Consider the following 18,302-nt stretch of genomic DNA (forward strand, 5'->3'; position numbering starts at 1 on the left):
CGTCTGCATTTCACGTGCGCGTCTGCATTTCACGTGCGCGTCTGCATTTCACGTGCGCGTCTGCATTTCACGTGCGCTGCAGTGAAGCCGCGACTGCAGCTTCCACCAACTTCTGCATTTCCCGAAGTCTTGAGCTCAACTTGTTTGACACGGACAAATAAAGCCGGAGCCGAGCTCTTATTAAAGGCGGCCTCTTGCTCGTCCTAAATTCCCCGGGCAGTCGCGCATTCAGTCAAATATCCGCACAAAACGAGGCAGCTGGCTTGACTTTGAGAAAGGAATCGATACAAACAACTGAATCCGTCACCAACAGCCGTCTTCGGCTTTAATCTCATGCCCATCAGCATTAAGGCCTAATTAAAAGCTTCGTATTTAAATTGGACTTTTGTGTCAGTGATAGCGATTATGGGGCTTTGTTGTCCTTCCTTTTGGATCTTACCTTCCTGTAAAGGAGTTTCTACCCTCTCTGCAGGAAATGCTAATGAAGTCATTACTTACTGTCTGACAAAAACAATACTCCAAAGATGATGAATTAAGCGGCGCCTTCTCCTGCGACGGCAAGGCGCCGACCTCCGAAGCACCAGAAATAATCACGGGTCAAATGTTCCTCCAAGTTCAAAATTAACATTTTTATTTCACAAAGTGGTATGAGATGGCAGTTCAAAAGTCCTGTTGCTTCATTTGAATTAAACAGGCCTAATGTAGCTTTCTGGAAGTCTTTTGTGGCGCCGTTTAATTGCAGCCTTTGAAACACATCCTGATCATCACTGGTTCACAGTCCCAGTCGGAGAGAATTACGCATTCTTAATTTCAGTTTCATCTCAGTCGGTTGTGAAATGGAACCATTCTTTCTCTCCTTCTGAATAGATGTGATTATACGTCCACCCACAGAAACGTCTCCCCCTGAACATCGTGTCTTCAGCGGTTCTGAGTCATGTTGGGATCTGCTCGGAGTCTGTTGTTAGCCATCAAAGTGCCTGAACCAGCCGTCAGGTTAGGGTCTCGATGGCAACTCAAATGTAGAAAAGAAATTTCAGGAATAAAATAACCTCTTTTCAGCAGTGACTCGGGGCCACTGTGACCACATGTGGAATATGTGACCTTGTGGCGGCCGTCAACCATCACGTTAGTGATGTGACATCAGCAGGAAATCAAACTCTCTCTTTCTGCACTAAACTTCATCGCAGGTCTACAAGTGTCAAGTAATTCTAGAAACTCAATTCTACAGCAAATTGAGGGGATTAAAAAATAAATAAAACCCCACATATTTAATTTAGTGGATGAAAAATAAAAGACAGGTCTGGTTTTTTGTACCTTGAAGCACCATCACATGGTCTTTCTTGGACCACCAGGCACGACAGGGTGATGGAATCAGGAAGAAAATGAGGAAAATAATTGGACGGTCAGTTCTGATAATGGCCACTCCAGTGGAAACAAGCTCTTAATTGGCATAGGGCCATTTGGTGTGTTTTCAGGGTAACGTGTGATAGCACTCATTATCGTTCCCGTCTCACAGAGGCCGCCGCCGCGGCGCAGGCCGAGCTACGATAGCATCCGCCTTCTTCCACAGTGTTAAGTCATGACACGAAGCGTGCCGGCCGTCTGTTGGACACAGGCGCGACTCTAATGAGCCGCTAAGCAAAAAAAAAATTACAGCTTTTTTAGGGGGGGGGGATCCGAGGCGAGAAGTTTTCTTTCAAAGAAACAGGTGTCGACATAATTGGGGCCCTATTCTTGTCACTTTTACTAAAAGTGACACCATTTGTGTTAACTTCTCTCGTCTTCATTGTGCGTCTGTGCCGCCGGGTGGAGCTGACGAAGTGTCACCGCCGCCACCACGGGGTGAAGCCTGGGCTCCACCTGCGTGCTGGGAGCTGGAGCTCCTGATGCAGAGTGAGTGTCACCCTGTGGGACGTGTCCTTTCATCAGGCCTCCCTCTCCCTCTGACCCTGCCATCTGGGGAAACAGATGATACTAATGAGGGATGGCTCCTTGTCGCCTGGCACCGAACGTGCACACACTGCTGCCATTGTGCTACACTGTCCCGGCTGCCCCCTGGAAGTCGCACACGCCGTCGGTACACAAATACACACAAAAAGAAGTGGGGGTGACGGGGGGTGGCTCTGGTTCAGCATTAAAGAAGAGCCTTCAAAAATAGACGATCTTGGGTTAAACTTGTTGGACTCCATTGGACTGGCGGGGGGCGGGGGCGGGGGGTATTTGAATTTAGTTTGCCTCTGCAGGAAGCAAGAAGGGGTGACCTCTCTGAGATTGGGAGGGTCAGACAGGGCTAATTAGTCTGCAGCAGCCCTTCAAATTTCTGCCCTCTGATATTAATGAAGTGATCCATAGGAAAGCAGCTGCCTGCCATGCACCCCCCCCACCCCAGCCCACCCCCTGCTTCTCCTCTGCCCACTCTTCCACCTTCCATTATCTTCCCTAACCCTCTCCCGTCTCGACCAAGAAGGTGGAGAGCTGTGCCAAGGGAAGACGTCCACACACACTCCTGAGAGCCTGACAGCTACCGATCGATGGCCCCCGAGAGGTGGGGGGGGCACGGGTGAGCAACGGGGTGGGGTTGAACAGCTGTGCTTGTCTCGCCATGCCAGGAGGGTGACAACAGTCTGGCATGGTGTCCTACATCAAGAGAAAATAATGTCTGGCAGTAGCGAGCGGGCTTGACGGTCGACCGTCGTTGCTTTTTTCTGTTCCTGCGGCGTCTGAGACCGACTGTCGTGAGTAAGTGCTGAGGTAAAGCTTGTTACCCCCCCCCCCCCCCCCGGTTTATCCCCTCAGAAGCCTCAGACACAGGAAGTCCACGTGCTAAATGTCACGCGGACTTTGTGGCTTTCGAATATTTCTGGAAATAACAGCTGGACACTTTCTAAATATCACGGAGAAATTTCCAAACTGACCGAGCAGATTGAGAACCCCCCCCCCCCACACACACACACACACACAGAGTTATGAGACTCCTGCACGGCGCCGCCTCGCATGCACATAGAAAACACTTCGACATTTGGCAACGGGAAAATAGAAAAGAAACGGCAAAAGAGACGTATCAGCGTGCGTCATTGATGGATCTGAAGGGACTAACGGCGCCGCGGCAACAGAGCACCAGAACGAGCAGAATGATGTGGCGCCGTCGCCATTATGAAGAGAAAATTATGTAAAACATTGGCTGCATCTTTCACAGCGGGGGACCTTCTTCATTTCCATTACGGCTAATGGGAGCCGATGTCAGCATGTTAAGAAGGGCATCTATAACTTGAGCAAATGTCCTTGAATGAGGTTGGAGGGGTTAATATTCCCAGTATGACGCTTCCCCCCACAGGCAGCGGCGTCATTTAGCTGGTGCAAACCGGGGTCTTCAGAGTGGAATCTCTGTCTTGTTAAAGCTCTGACAGCTTATTCGCTGCACACCGAGCGACCTGGCGCTGAACTGAAGGCCGGCAGGCTGCAGTGAATAAAGGCACCTCAGCGACTGACGCGGAGCTTCAGCGAGAGGTCAGAGACTGAATAGTGAATCAGCCCCACCGACCCACAAGCCCGGAATCTATGCGTCCTTTGTGGCCACGAGAGTGGCAGAGTGGAATAAAGATGTAGAGAAACCACCTATTAACAAAGATAATGTATGTTAAGGAAGCAGAAAGGAGGCTAGAACACAGACGGCGCCGCAGTCGTGAGCGCTCGTGCGTTAGCGCTCGTGCGTTAGCGCCACGGCGTTCATGTCATAACCTGACGTGGTCGGACGTGAGGTGCAGAGAGCTGCTCCTGTGATCCCCGTGATGTTATTTGATCATCTGCGGTCTGCGGGTAAACAATGGAGATGACACATTTTACAGATGTCACGGAGGCAGCCTCATTACAGCGGGACGCGAGCGTCCACGTCGTCTCTCGCCGTCACACTCGTTAGCGAACAGTGGCACCCGCTGATCCCTGGCTGACGTCACCTCTTCCCAACCCCTTCCCTCCCTGCTGGCGTCCCGGCCACCCCGATGAGTTAGCCACCGGCCGTGTGCCGCTCCGTGAGGAATGGAACAATATTGACTTTGGGGTCCGAGGGGGGGTGACAATAATAAGGTCATATATCAGGCCAGCATGTACGAAGCTGTGAAGACAGCTCACTTCTGCGTGACACGCGCACGCACATAAATTATTCTCGCCCAGCAGGCAGCGACAGCGTCGCTATCCGGTGTCTTTGGCAGCGCTCTCCTTATCTGCCTTGCTGTCGATACAGGCAACCCTTTGCTCCGCTGGGGGCACGAGGCAGTATTGACATTCAGCTCAAACCCAGCGCTCTGAGTGGAGTCCAGGGTGTTGCGCATGAATTATGCATGTCTTGACGCCAGGGTGCTGAGCAACACCAGTGCCATCATAATTGAAACAATTGAGAAGACAAAGCCAGATGGGTCAATAATTAGACAGCGGGAGGGGGAAACTTGATCCGGACGCTCCCCTGCTTGCCCTGCCGACCCAGCCGGTGCGCACGAGGAAGGGGACCTTTCCCGGCGTGTCCCGCTCCCCTCTGGTGCTGAATGCTTATGTGCGAAAACAGGCCTTGGTGGATCGGAGAGCAGTGGGGAACGGCTGCATGTTGTTGGTCTGTCTCGCCACCTCAGGATGGTCCTCAGCCGTTACTCACCTGTGTGTCTTGGTCGATCCGTCCCACCAGCCGAGCCTGTTCAGAAATGCAGACTGAGGGCTCCCAGCAGATCCATTACAGCAGCTCTCTGCTCTCCGCCATGAAGCTGACCGGCCACGGAGACGGTTTCTACCTTGGTAACGGAGGCAGCAACGCCAGCACCAGCCAAACACACATTATGAAATCCTAGCCTGCTTTACCGGGTCATCTCACTTAGATGGACTAAAACATCAACCGGGATGATATCTGGAAATACATAAAGAAACAATTACACACTACAGATCAGCAATTAAAGCCCGCTGGGCTCCATTTCCTTCTTTAGTGCACCTTATATAAGACCACTTTGTGAAGTATACATATCAAAGGCCAAACGGATTCCCTTTACATCATAGGGACATTTGGGACAAACATTTGATCATTTCCTCACACTATTTTCTGCTGAGGTGCTGGGATATTATATGCTTTAGTTACCTTACTCAATGTTAAGTGAACACGATTTCAACGAGGGAGAAACAACAGCCATTAGACAGAAATCCAAGCAGCTCGGGGCCATAAAGCTAGCACACATGTACAGAAAATGTAATCAGTTAGAACCCTATCGATTGATGCAGACTGAGGCGCACAAATCTGGCCAACCTCCCCTCACCCTCAGGTTACCAAAGAAACTTTTATTGGCTTTTTTATAGAGTCTCATTTCCTTATTTCTCAGAAAAAGGTGCCCCCTGACAGCACACATGGGCTCCTGTGTATTGCCCTAATTCCCCATTAGGGTTTATAGAGAGCCATATGCTTTTTTATGGGAAGGTTAATGGTTTTTTACCGAGAGCAGTACAGGTCTAAATCCACAACATTAAACTTAAGAATGGCAACCTGGGCTGCTCACACAGGTCACATGTCCACATTTGAGAAAGAAGCAACATTTACTTTACAAAGTGCTCTGAGACTCGGGTGCACAAGGTAGTACAAAAGAAGGAAAAAATAGCCGAAGGTGTCAAAGTTCACAAGCTTAAAAGCCTAATGGGCAAAAGTAACCGCGGCATTTTAGCAAAAAGAACATCATAAGCGAGGCTGCAGCTACTTAGACAGGCTGTGTTCCGGCGTAATTAGCTGTGAAAATGGCACGGCGGGAGTCTGTGACCACGCTTAGCGTCGCATTGTGGTCACCAAGGAGTAAAAAAGCCATCAGAATAAAATCAGACTGAGTCCGTTTGTATCCGCAGCTTCAACTTCCCCAGTTCTGGTTTCATTATTAGTGTTTAATTTATGATGTAAAGGACAGAAAGGCAGCCCTGACACGACGCCGCTCCCATGACACAAACCCTGGCAAATATCGCGTCTCAACACAACATTTGATGCCTTTTGATTGCAAACAGGTTTCCAGGCGTTCCGGCAGCCGAAGGAGCGCCAGGCAGGTTTGGAAAAACCTGTTTTTCACCCAGGATTTAAAATGCTGCTTTTATTCCACTGATTTGATTTGACTGATAAATGTAACAACGGCCTGATGCTGCACATCCACTTCAGATCTGACCTCCCAGTGCCCCCTCCCCCCCTTGATGCAGCACTGCTGTGCTGGGGGGGCTGACCGGCTATACCTGGCTGGTCTTGGCCCATCTGAACCAAACAACCCGTGGCCCATTACTCTGAAGGCCTCTCACCTCCCATTTTCTCCATTTCTGGGGTGAGGCCACCGTATTTTCTCTCTGCTGGTGTTTACCCCATCAGTCAAGATGCGGCGGCCCCCCCTCCCAGTTTCGCGGTGATGAATGACCATTGGCCGTCTCGCCGACAGCTCGGCAGCTGATGCCACATAATTACAGTATCCCCATTTAGGGAAAATTACAAAATTACTTCAGCCCTCAGGAGGGCAGGAATACTGACAGGCTGGCCAACAAAGGGAGCACAAATATCTGAAAAGAGGACTTCCAAGACGCCTCGAATTTTAACAGACAGGCAGGGAAATCGTTTTTTTTTTTTCCTTCTCGGCCTTGAACGGCCGCCAATTACAGCTGACGAATTTTTAAAAATCAGAGGCTTTTTCATTTTTGCAACTATAGACACAGAACATCTGTTCTGTTCTTCCTACTCGGCCTGTTCCCTTTTCTCGGGTCAGCCGCTCTTCCGTTCATCTTCACAGGGACAGCGGCTCCGGCCAAACACTCGGCCAATCAGAGCCTCCTGAGAAGGTCTGAGGTGCACCGTGACCTGCAGGGAGGGTTTTAAGTGCCGAGGTGACATTTACGACGTGAGTGCTCACGGTGAGCAGCGGGGAAGATGTTGACGCAGCGCTGCGCCTGCTGGCGACCGCGCCGGCCACCACGGTGGAGCTCGAGCGCGCTCATTTTTCCTCCCACAACAAAAGATTTCATTCAGTCCTGAACCTGAAACACGAAACAAGGGAAAACACGGAGGTGACGGAGACAGATGGAGCCGCTTTGAGCCGCTACATCCAGATTAAATACAGTGTCTCCAGCCTCGGGAGGCATTTTTGAAAAGCCGATCAGTGATAACGATAGACCGCTGTTACCAGATAATCTTCTCAAATGTTACTTCTTTATTTCTGGTTTTTATGGACAGCCGGTGCTCAGTAGTAATCAATAAGCAGCTGGACTTATGTGATTTTTTGTTGGACAATTGAGCTGTTTTGATGGTGAGAAAAACTTGCGAGAAGAAACTGAGGCGACCTTTAGCTGGCTGGATGACTTTTAAATGCTTGGTTACGTGATCTTCTCGCCACAGAAGCCTGTAATGTGCATTAACACAATGATGTGATCTCAAAGCTAAACAGTAAATGTGTTAATCACGCAGAATCTCCTTTACAAGGTTAAATACCTCCGCTGAGACAGACTAGTTGTAGCCAAATGAACAAATTATGGGCTCTCGCAGTGGTCCTCAAATTGTCCGTGAGTCTGCGTGGTGCGAGACGGCTCCGATAAACAAGCCCTGCACAATGATAATGTTCTGAGGCGTAATTTAATCAGAATGGGCTGGATGTCATTTACTAATAGTGGGTACTTTGCTGTGATTTATCTGTGTGCCGAGCAGGGAGAGAGACGCAACAGAAGGCCTGGTCTCCCGGATTAAATAGGCCATGGGAAAAAACGTGCACGCTACCGGGGAGGGGGATTTATCACCGCTGATGATTAGTATTATTAGCACAGGTGCACTTCCAGTAAACAGCAGAAGCTCCCGTTTTACACTTGAAAAAGGAGAAGAAGCAGAAGGAAGCGAGCTGGGAGGCGGGGGCGGCGTCCCAAAGGTGCTCGCGCCAACTAAGGTGCTGGCGAGCCGGTGCAGCCAAAAGCATCGTTTCTGAGAAGCAACTAAAGTTGCTGCGCCGACTCCTTCTCACTGCTCGTTAACCCATCAGTCACCACTAATTAGCTGGTCTCTTTCACAATTGAGAAGTAATAAAACCAGGAATGGGGAAAAAAAACAAAGAAAATCATGGAGTTGTACATTCAGGTGACCAGATCAAGAGTCGTTTAGAGATAAAGCGTGTGCATGTAGCAGAAGCAGGTCAGAGGGAAACACAATCCTAACGCGCTCACAACTGTGATTTATTATTTAAAGCAGACGCTCAGAAATAAAATAAAGGGGAAAACACAATAAACAGCGCAAACGTTCTGATGTGCCGATGTAGCGCAGCCCCGAGGGGAGGAGACAGAAGTGGGTGAGAGATCTCCGATAAAAGGCAGGAGCGAAAACAGCTGATGTGCCTCTGGGACGCCGACGTTCTGAAGCGGACCTCTGGTTTCAACTCTGAATGCCTTCGAGGTCTCTGTGACAGCTGGGGCTGAGGTGTGACGCTGTGGATTAACCTGGGGGGGGGGACCTGTGGACCAGCATCGTAACTGAAGACCCTCGCGTCCGTCACGCTGCTCAGCCGGGACACAAGTTACTCAGGTTACTGACACGGGAATAGTTCAGACACAGGGTTTCACTTTAGGAGTTCTTTAACATTTGTGGCTCTTTAGCATGAAGCTGAGCCATGATGGAGCGTTCGTGGACCCGCCGGGCCGGGTCGGGACATTCGGAAGCACGGGACCGAGCCTGGAACGCTCCACATTGGGTTTTCATTTCAACACCAGCTCAGAGACAGACGAGGAACTCGTCATACACAAGGGCAAATAGACTATTTCCTTTTTATATTGATGCAGCGGGCCTTTTTCCACCCTTTGGAGTGGTGTTGGGGGGGGCATTTCCAGGACGGTAGGTGGGTAATTACCGTCATTGATTAATAATCCCAGGCTGGCCCCGTAATAATGAGTCGCACATGTGCTCGGCCACCTTAAAGGAAAGGCTAATTCGCCACTGAGATTCACAGCTTAAACTGTTTGGTGGGACGTAATGGGGGGGCGGAGGGGGGGCAATTTTCTCGTCTGGCAGAAAGAAAGGAGGGTCTGAGACGAGGGGAGTTGCACCGGTCATTTTTCCACTGACTCAGCCCATCAAGTTAACACGCGGCGACAGCTGCGATCACCCTCTCTCCCGATGGGGGGGCCCCGTCTCAGACGCTCTGTTTGAACGCCACCGTCTCCGTTTCTTATATATAACAATAACAAATGGACGCAGAAAGTTTAAATCCATTTGCCGTCTGATATTTCAAAGTAACACTTAAGACCTTGGAATTTGTTGACTTCCCAGCTTTAGGGAATTTGCTGGGATTGAGTGGGACATCCCTCTGATCAAAGGCAGGATGAGGTACAGTGGCAGCATTATTCAGCGTCACTTATTCCCAGCTCAAAGTGAAACACTATAGGCAGTGTAGCTTTTGGAGGGAAAGTGTAATCTTGCAGATAATTCTGAAAAGCTGTGTAAATTTAGAGCACGTCCAAGGGAATGTCCAAGTTATGCTGATCATTGCCAATATGGAAATGTAACTGTTCCATTTGTTTGGCTCCTGGAAGAGCAGACGAGTCCCCATCTGCTCTCACGCATGAGCAGAAATATAAGCAAGGATCAACATGCATTTCTATACGTGCACGCTGCTAATATCAGCAGAGGAGGTGAAAGGAAGCACATTTGGATCAGGGAAATTCCGGCGAATAAAACACCCAACGGAGCTGAAAGCTGAACGGGAACGAAGGCTTCTCACTCAACAACGTGGACCACGAGTGTCTCCTCTCTCGATACCTGAACGTTTAACAGCTCTTTGAATCCGATGTCTGACGGGCCGAGACCAAACTGCAAAAGTGCTAACAACGCTGCCGAACGCTTTATTTTCCAAGACATCGAGTGCAATTCCGCTCACATTACAGCTGTTATCTGCAGGTGGAACAGACCTCATGATATTTAAAGCACAAGGAAACAAAAACATCTTCCTCCATCGGAACATCTGCGTCAGGCTTCTCATTACTGGCGCAACATTTAAAGAAGAATAATCCCTCTCTTTTCCTGGACCACTTATTTATTATTAAAGATAAGAGACCATTTGCTCAAATCACAAAGTAAGAGTTCCTAAATGTGCGTCTGTACTCAGCTCCCTTCTTTAATATCAGGTGTCTATTCTGCCGTTCTGCTCCTGACAGCTTGCATCCAAAATATGTAGAAAAGAATCAGTAATAATGTCAATATCACACTCTGTGTTCAGGTAAGAAGAAGTGAGACGACGTTTTAATTTCACAGTGTTTATAACTGCACCTGTGGAGGAACCGAGAGAAATGATGTGAAGTGAAAACTGGGGATGAAGCTGCTTTTCTGTCAGAGGAACAAAGAAAAGTCAAGTGTCTGTCAGTCTGTCCCAGCAGATGAAGGGCGGTGACAGTCGTCAGGAAGATCAGAAGGTGAACGTTAGCGCTAATATGAGCTAGCATCGCTCAGTCTCTCCACAGATGCTTTATCAGCAGGGAGGAGATCTTCCGTCCACATATCATCCCTCTTCCCGCCCCTGTCGCAGGTCATTAAACCATTAAACCTCGACTGGAAACCAGTCTGCTCCAGTTGTCTGACATCTTTCTGACTGTATTAACACAACCTAATTTCATGTGGACCCCCATGTCTTCTCCTGGCTGTCTCACACAAATCCTTCAGGGTTAAGGTTGGAGCTCCTGGGACGTTTGTCTCGACCGAATTACACAAAGAGACACATTCAAGTTTAGGAGAGTGGCCCATATTACCGGCACCAGCAATTAGCCGAGCGCGTGTTCAGGGGGCATCTGTGCACGTCGTGTGGGTGAAACTACGGTGAGACAAAAGCAGAGAGGGACCAGTGGACAAACACCAGGAGGACGGGCAGATGACAGCAGGACTTATGTGATAAAACAGCGATGAAAAATCAACCAAATAAGCAACTGACGGCTGCCAACATGTGTCAGCGTGCAGACGAGGGGCCAGAGCGGCGCCACACGGATCCAGCATCATCTGCTGCTCCGCGATTTATTAATGATGAAGACCTCTGTCGATATCTGTGTTTACACAAGTGATCCGTGTGCGTGTGTGTGTGCGTGTGTTTCACTCTGACCTTATATGGAAACATAATTCATGGGCGCATTAATCACAAAATCTTGGCCGTCCCAACAAAAACACGATATTGTTCTTTCAGCGCGGCGTCGGCGCCGTGCGTGGGCCCGGCTGGGCGTCGCCGTGTCGGGATTAATAAACCAGGCTATTTTAAACAATAAAACAAGAGGAACGTGTAGAAGTGTGCGTTGCTGCTGTGGAGCTTCCCACTGAATCTTAATGCTGGTGCCAGGTGATGCCGCAGCAGTGAGGGCGCCACACGCCTGCGCATGCTAACATCACGGACCGGCTGCGGGTACTCACATCTCGCGGGGAGGTCGTAGCCACAGGTGATCTTGGCGTTGCCGGTTTCACAGCCACTCAGCGAGTGACACTCGTCGTAGAGGCAGGATCCTGCAGCTTTGTGTATGCAGCCGTCAACTGGAAGACAGAGACACACGGGGAGAAGGTGAGGAAGGCACGGGAGGCGTCTCCAGCCAGCTGGGCTCATTAGCCGCTCGTGTGCTTCATCACATGGGAAAAAAACAGCGTTTACAGGAAGGGGTTCGGGAACAAGCGGAAAATGAATGTTGTTGGGCTCAAATCTGGTTAGCGGCTCTCCGCGTTCTCAGACCATCTCCTTTTCTCTCCATCTCCTCCTTCGGAACACTGGCTCTGCTATAGCACGCTGTGCCTGTTGCTAGTAAATATTGATGAGCTCGGGAATGAAATTAGCTGGGCCGGGATCTAATAACGCCTCCACACACAGTGAAAACGAGGCTCCTCTTCCTGTAATCCCTCTCCACTGTCAACAGTGATATGAAGTCAGATCATTAACTGCATTTTCTGCCCTGTAGTGGAATCCTACATCTGTCCTAGTCTCAGCGGTGAGCCTGTTAGGATGTGGATCTGTGTTCTGATTCTGTCGTGTTCCCTGCTGATGCCTGTGTCCTGATTCTACAAAGACCGCCCCCCCCCTCCCCGAAAGGTTTTAATTTTACCGGGTTAAGGCCGCGATACACTTGATTGATGGCGTGTCTCACATAGGAAGGCAGAGCGATAGGAATCCGTATTATCTGTCTCTGAAAGGCTGACATCCCTCTAACAGCGTGTTATCAATCACGCCGAAACATCATAAAATCCTCCTCAAGTTGTCCTGTAAGAATCCTCGCAAGACATTAGCGGATAATAGCAGGCTGTCGCAGCTGGACGAGCGGACACGTCTTTCCGTCGGCGGCGTCTTTGAGCGCGCCGCTCGGGCTGGCGTCCGTGCTAAAATAACCGAGGGCGCGTTAACCGATGATTCCTTATCGAGTGACGGAGAAAAAAGGCCCGCTGAACATAAAGTGGAGCAAAAGATGCATTTTTATCCCTGATTAAAAAGGAAAAACTCTCCATCTCCTCCTCTAATGGATTAATTATCGCAATGCGGTACCAGGAATAGAATGAAATAGAGGCTGGAGAGACTTCAGAAATGTACTTTGTTTCACATCAACAACACTGACAGAGGGGAAAAAAGGGCTTTTGATGAGGGATGGTCTCTTTCCGAGCTGCTTTCAACATCTCACGGATGAGTCGACGACAACAGCTGGGCGGACGATTTCCTGGCTCTATCAATCATCTTTAATGGAGTGAGGGACAGGCTGCTGACAGAGACGAATCCTGATGGCTCTTGGAAAAAGCAACACCAGGCTGACAGTGACGGGTATATGAGGAGGTATCGCTCTGGTGACAATGAAAGCTACTTAACACAACACACAAGAGCCCGAACGCCAGCAGGAGGCTCCGCGTCCTCCCCAATACCTATTGTGCAAACAAGATTGTCCATCATGAGCCACTTTTTTTTGCATCCGAACTCCACATGAAGTGATAAATGCAGAGGCGGATTTACTCTCCACGAGTGCGCCACAAAAGTCACTCCACCGGGACGACGCAACGTTGTTGCTTTGTGTTAAGTTGGCGAGTGCTGAATTAACCAGGAAGTGGAGTGTGTTTATCCGACATTGTTGGACAGCCGGCGTTCCGGAGTCTGCATCGCTCCTGTCACGAGCAGCTGCCTGTCAAGAAGATTCAATCCAATTTTCATCAGGTTGAAGCACTAATGAGGTTTAATTACCCTGTATTTATTCAATCCCTTTTGGGTCCGACTCGGGGCTGACTCGTCTAACTGTAATAACTCACTTAAAGACTCCTTGCCACATGTTTATTTGTGCTTAAACACACTAACACTCATTTTTGGGGCTTGGAGGTGGACACCTAACATCAATGTGGGGTTTCAAAGCGTCGCTGCACCGACCGTTGCCCAGATTCACTGAGCTCCAGCTCAATAAACAGAAGCTAGCGCTTCCCTAGAACAGCTGTACAACAGAGCGATTAGCTTTCGTGGCCACGTGGAGCCCCCCAGGTTAAGGTTAATAATGCCCTCCTCCACTCCGCAGCGCTCCCTCAGGAGTCCGTCCGCCCAGGAGACTTACTCTTCATCACCACCAGCCGTGGCCGATCTCTTAGCTAAGCACCCTGGAAACGCGGCACGCGGCGGCACACTTGAGTCTTTGCTTCCTCTCAGTAGCTGGAGAATTAGATTGCAGACAATAGTTTCAGCTTTCACTTGGCTGAGCCCCTTGTTCGCGGCTGCATGAGCTACGTTGAGTGTGAAGTCTGCAGCAACTCCCGACAAGCCGGGGGATTTGTTCACCGTGCCCGTAAATGGAGGAGAAGATGCTGAACTGATATGGCTGATTGGCAGAATCTTGGATGCTGCTGCTGCAGATTCAATTTGGGAGATTCACACAGGCTGCCTCAGTGAATACAGATGCATCGCGGCCTCTGTGAGCGCGCGCCGCTCACCGGTTAATATAACGCACAGCAGCGAGGTGGAGGTTTGGGAATGTGCGTTTAAAATCAATAACAGAATATCTGCTGTTTAGCAACTGGATGTGGAGCGCCGACCCACCTGTAATTTATTCTCTCATTTAAGTGGGATTCCAGCATTATTCCCAGCAGATTTCCACGTTATGGATGTCCGCAACACTGAAACATGATCAGACTCCCGATAACCAAGACTGACGTTTACATCCAGGTCACCCGGTAGAGACGGCCATCGCTAACAACACAGTTAGCACTCGAACACATCGCGGTCTATTTATATCCACCGCGATGGCGCTTGTGACTGAAACACACACACACACACACACACACACACACACACACACACACACACACACACACACACACAAACCTAATTTACTTTTTCAATTTAAAAGAACCAGGTGGTCAACGTGTACCACATGGACGGCATCACCGAGGACTTTAGGTGCGACACCAGCTCAACATTTCAAATCAGACGTGAGGGGACGCGATGACGTCTTTGTCTTCTGAGTAAATGGGGGAAAAAAGGGGACGAGGCATTGGGGGGGGTGTTGTTTTGTCTTTAACAATGTATAGATTAGCGATATGACCCTACGAACGCGGCCATTTCACTGGGTTTAAACAGAGAAAATGCTTCCATTTATATGATCATTGACAGTTCTCAACAGTTCTGAGGACAAAGTTTCCTGTGGCACATTTACTCACAAGGTTTACCGAGCTGCCTGGAAACTGGAGCTACGTCACTAATATGTCTATTTTCTGACCTGATCTGGGGCAAAGGAGCCATAAAACCAGGCCCAGTTTGCAGTTCTCAGATCATAACAAGCATCAGCGATTAAATTAAAATCACATTTGGTGCTAAAACTGCACGAGAGCCTGTGATTGGTGACTGGCCTGAAGAACCAGGAGCCAAACACGCGTCGCTTCAGACTTTGTTCATCAACACAAAAGTGGCGCCGCACAGAGAAACGCTCCCCCGTGCAGCTCCGCTCTGCTAATGAAGATAACTCGGAGCAGCGGCTCGTCGGCCTCCCTCTGAACTCTAAATGGGAGCAGGAAGAGTCGGAAAAGAGGGGGAACCATATTGACGGAGACAAAAGTGACCAGCGTGCACGTCAGCGGCGAGGGGTTCGGACTAGTTCCCCAGCTCCTGCCATTGTTGAAGACACCTCGGCCTCTCTGTGCTCTCCCGCCTGAATTAAGGGACTCGGCAAAGCTCCGATTTCTATCCCAGGGCTTTTCCCAGGCAGCCCGGAGGAAAAGCAAAATAAAACAAGAGTTTTCAACCCCCTCAGATGCGATGAATACCTGCTCTGCTCTCATTACAATACCCTGCTTTTCAGAAATAGTGTCAGACGCAATCTTCTCTCCTAATTATTTTCCGCTCCTCCGGGGGTTGGGTTCAAGGCTGGAGCCAGAGGAGGCAGCACGGGCTGGGCAGATGGGGGGGTTGGTGAGCCGGAGACGAGCGTAAGAATGCAGAGAACGCCAGCTCCGCCGGCGAGCAGAGGGAGGGAGAAGGAGCCCATTTCACAGTCGACGTGCGCTTCAACCTTTAGCCCGTGTGGTCATTACTTGTTGATCCAGAGAGACTCTGTCAGCAGGTCAGGGAAGGCGATCTACAACTTTTAACAATGATTCTCATGCCGGGGGTTGCAGTGCCAAAACAAAACTAATAAGCCATGCAGGATATTTCCTTTCACATATTTTTCTTGTAGTATCCATGGCAACAGCATATTTCCTTCATCCTGTGTGCAGTTTTATGGGCAGTAAACTGATCAAAGGGTCTCTACCACTCAGCATCTGTCATCTAGGCCACCAGTTTCTCAGTCCTGGGGGGTACTGACATGGATTAGCTGCTAATCAGGTGCCAATCAGAGTCGGATGAATAAAACGCCACTTCTCAGATGATGGTTTAGGTGAATAATCACGACAAAAACAGGCGCTTAGGCTCCCCGCACTCATATATATTCCCTAGAAAGGACAATAATCTCCATTTTTATCTATAACACCCAGGTAAACAAGGGATTTGGACTAATAGAATGTCATGTAGATAGTCACAGATGTTACTCTCCAAAGTAGCATAAAGCGCCTCACGCTTCAGTGGTTTACAATTCCCCCGACGCCGTTCAGAGGCAGTAATAACTGCCACAACAATGGCAGATCCCTCCACAGCCCACTAGGAATGTTACATGACAGTAGCGTGTTCTGAACCCCAACGGTAAACAGATACACATTTATTAGAAGGCCGTTCGATCACCAACCGACCGTCCAAATCACCGCGAACGTGCCGCTAAACGTTTGTGCGATCTTTTATGTTTTAGATTTGAATCGACATAATGACTGAAAGTTGTTCTTAATCGCTTCATTCAGTGCAAACGAATGTGCAGCTACCAGTGCAGCTACCAGTGCAGCTACCAGTGCAGCTACCAGTGTAGCTACCAGTGGGGGCCCTGCTGAGGTTTATTCTATACGAGCACACAAACATGTAAGGTTACAATAAGCGTAAGTGTAAGCGTCACATGATAAAGCAAAGCATGATATATACAAAAGGAACATATGAGAAAATGGGGATGGAGTGTCACAGGATGCTCAGGTTGTCTCCTGCTATCCTGAGGTGATAGAACATCAGCTAAAGTAGGTCAGGGTTCTGGTCAGGAGTGATAATAAGTAGTTACAGCATTGTTGTATGAACAGTTTGAACCAAACAACAACACAGCACAGCACAGTGCAGCACAGCACAGCACAGTGCAGCACAGCACAGCACAGCACAGCACAGCACAGCACAGCACAGCACAGCACAGCACAGCGCAGCACAGTACAGCACAGCGCAGCACAGTACAGTACAGCTCAGCACAGCACAGCACAGCACAACACAGCGCAGCACAGTACAGTACAGCTCAGCACAGTACAGCACAGCACACCCCAGCATTTGACTGACGCAGCGCAGCAGCGTGCTGCTCCTATATGTGAAGGTGACTTGGCGCCCTGCTGAACCTCCAGTTTTCAACAGGGGGCGCTCTCCCTCCTGCTGCCCCAGGAGGAACTCCTGCTCAGCCTTTTGAAAGCTGCCGTCCGACAGCTGAGGACAGCTCGGTGCCAAACCCCAACCGTGCCGACCTGCTGCAACAGTCATGACGGCACCGACCTTTCCTTTTAAAGATGTTGTTTTAACTGGGCCGTCTTGTTGTTGAGGCCGTCCCCCTCTCACAACACCGCCCGTGCCGTCTGAATTCCACACATAACGAGCGGCGCCGGCCATCCTTCAGACACAAAAAGTTGAAACGCTGAGGCGGCGCTTTTTTCCCTCTACAGTTTGCTTACTTTAGCGGTATTTACGTCTCCTCAAAAGAATGTATAGATCCACACTGCGGTGCACGAACGATGTGCTCGGCTGAATTGTGGCCGAGGCTCGGCGGACCCGTGCCCGGGTTCGGCCGCGAGCACCTGAAACCAGTTCCCACCCTCCAGGTCGGGATGGCAGCCGGGTGTTTCAACATGGCGTCACGATGATGGACGATGTCCTCCTTCCTCTCTCTCGGAGCCTGGAGCGCCGCCGGGGTGACGTACCCAAATAACCACACGTAAACACAACCCCCCCCGCAGCTTCCTCGTCCTCCTTCAATATCGCACTCATTTTTCACCTTTGACTTCTCATCCAAGTCTCTTATTATAAACAAGCGCTCTGTCAGCGCGGCTATTATCGCCTCGTCTCCGAGGCTGGATTACCTCCGGCACCCCGGTTTTACCATCACTGCCACTGGAAAAAGTGTGAGTAGCCGGAGTGTGTGAGCCGAACCAATCTTAAGTGCAAACTGTGTGTGAGTGTGTGTATAAAGGTGTACGTATGTCGTCTGCTCCTCTCTTACAACTCAAATAGCTCAAAGACAAAAGTTCCAACTGTTCACTTCAGGTTGAAACGTCATTACCAGGAACGTGGCTGCAGGTGTCCAACGTCTCGGACGGAGGTGGACAACATGTCGCAGCAGGAAACATCTCCCACCGGTGGGAATTCCTCTGGATCAGCACAAACTGACGGGAAAACATCAGTGCACCTCTGTTCAGCCACGGCAGCTGTGCGTCAGAGGTCGGGATCGGATCCCAACCATCCACAAAGGTCATAAATCGGATATTAAGGCGGATTCGCCGCCATCCTGGACGGCGGGAAGCTGTAAGAGTGAGCCAAAAAGAAGCGCCGGTCGTTCCTGCAGTTTGGTGCGCAAGTATTTTCCTGCTTAAAAGATCAAATTAAATAAAACTAAAAACGTTTGGGAAAATACCGCTGAGAAAATGCAGCCATGGGGCAGATCTGGGATGTTTCCCTCATAAAGTGCTTCAGAGAACAAAGTTC

At 49.7% G+C, this 18,302-nt stretch overlaps 1 protein-coding gene across 5 annotated transcripts in view; it reads right to left on the reverse strand.

Moving 5' to 3' along the window:
• Positions 1-18,302, reverse strand: part of macrod2 (mono-ADP ribosylhydrolase 2) — a 283,251-nt gene that overhangs the window by 159,049 nt on the left and 105,900 nt on the right. For all 5 annotated transcript variants that reach the window (XM_029835486.1, XM_029835484.1, XM_029835488.1 and 2 more), the window contains one exon: positions 11,408-11,524. In XM_029835486.1, the coding sequence (XP_029691346.1) occupies positions 11,408-11,524 (117 nt within the window). The remainder of the gene's footprint in view (positions 1-11,407; positions 11,525-18,302) is intronic.

This window comes from Takifugu rubripes, chromosome 4 (genome assembly GCF_901000725.2).
Source record: "Takifugu rubripes chromosome 4, fTakRub1.2, whole genome shotgun sequence".
NCBI lineage: Eukaryota > Metazoa > Chordata > Actinopteri > Tetraodontiformes > Tetraodontidae > Takifugu > Takifugu rubripes.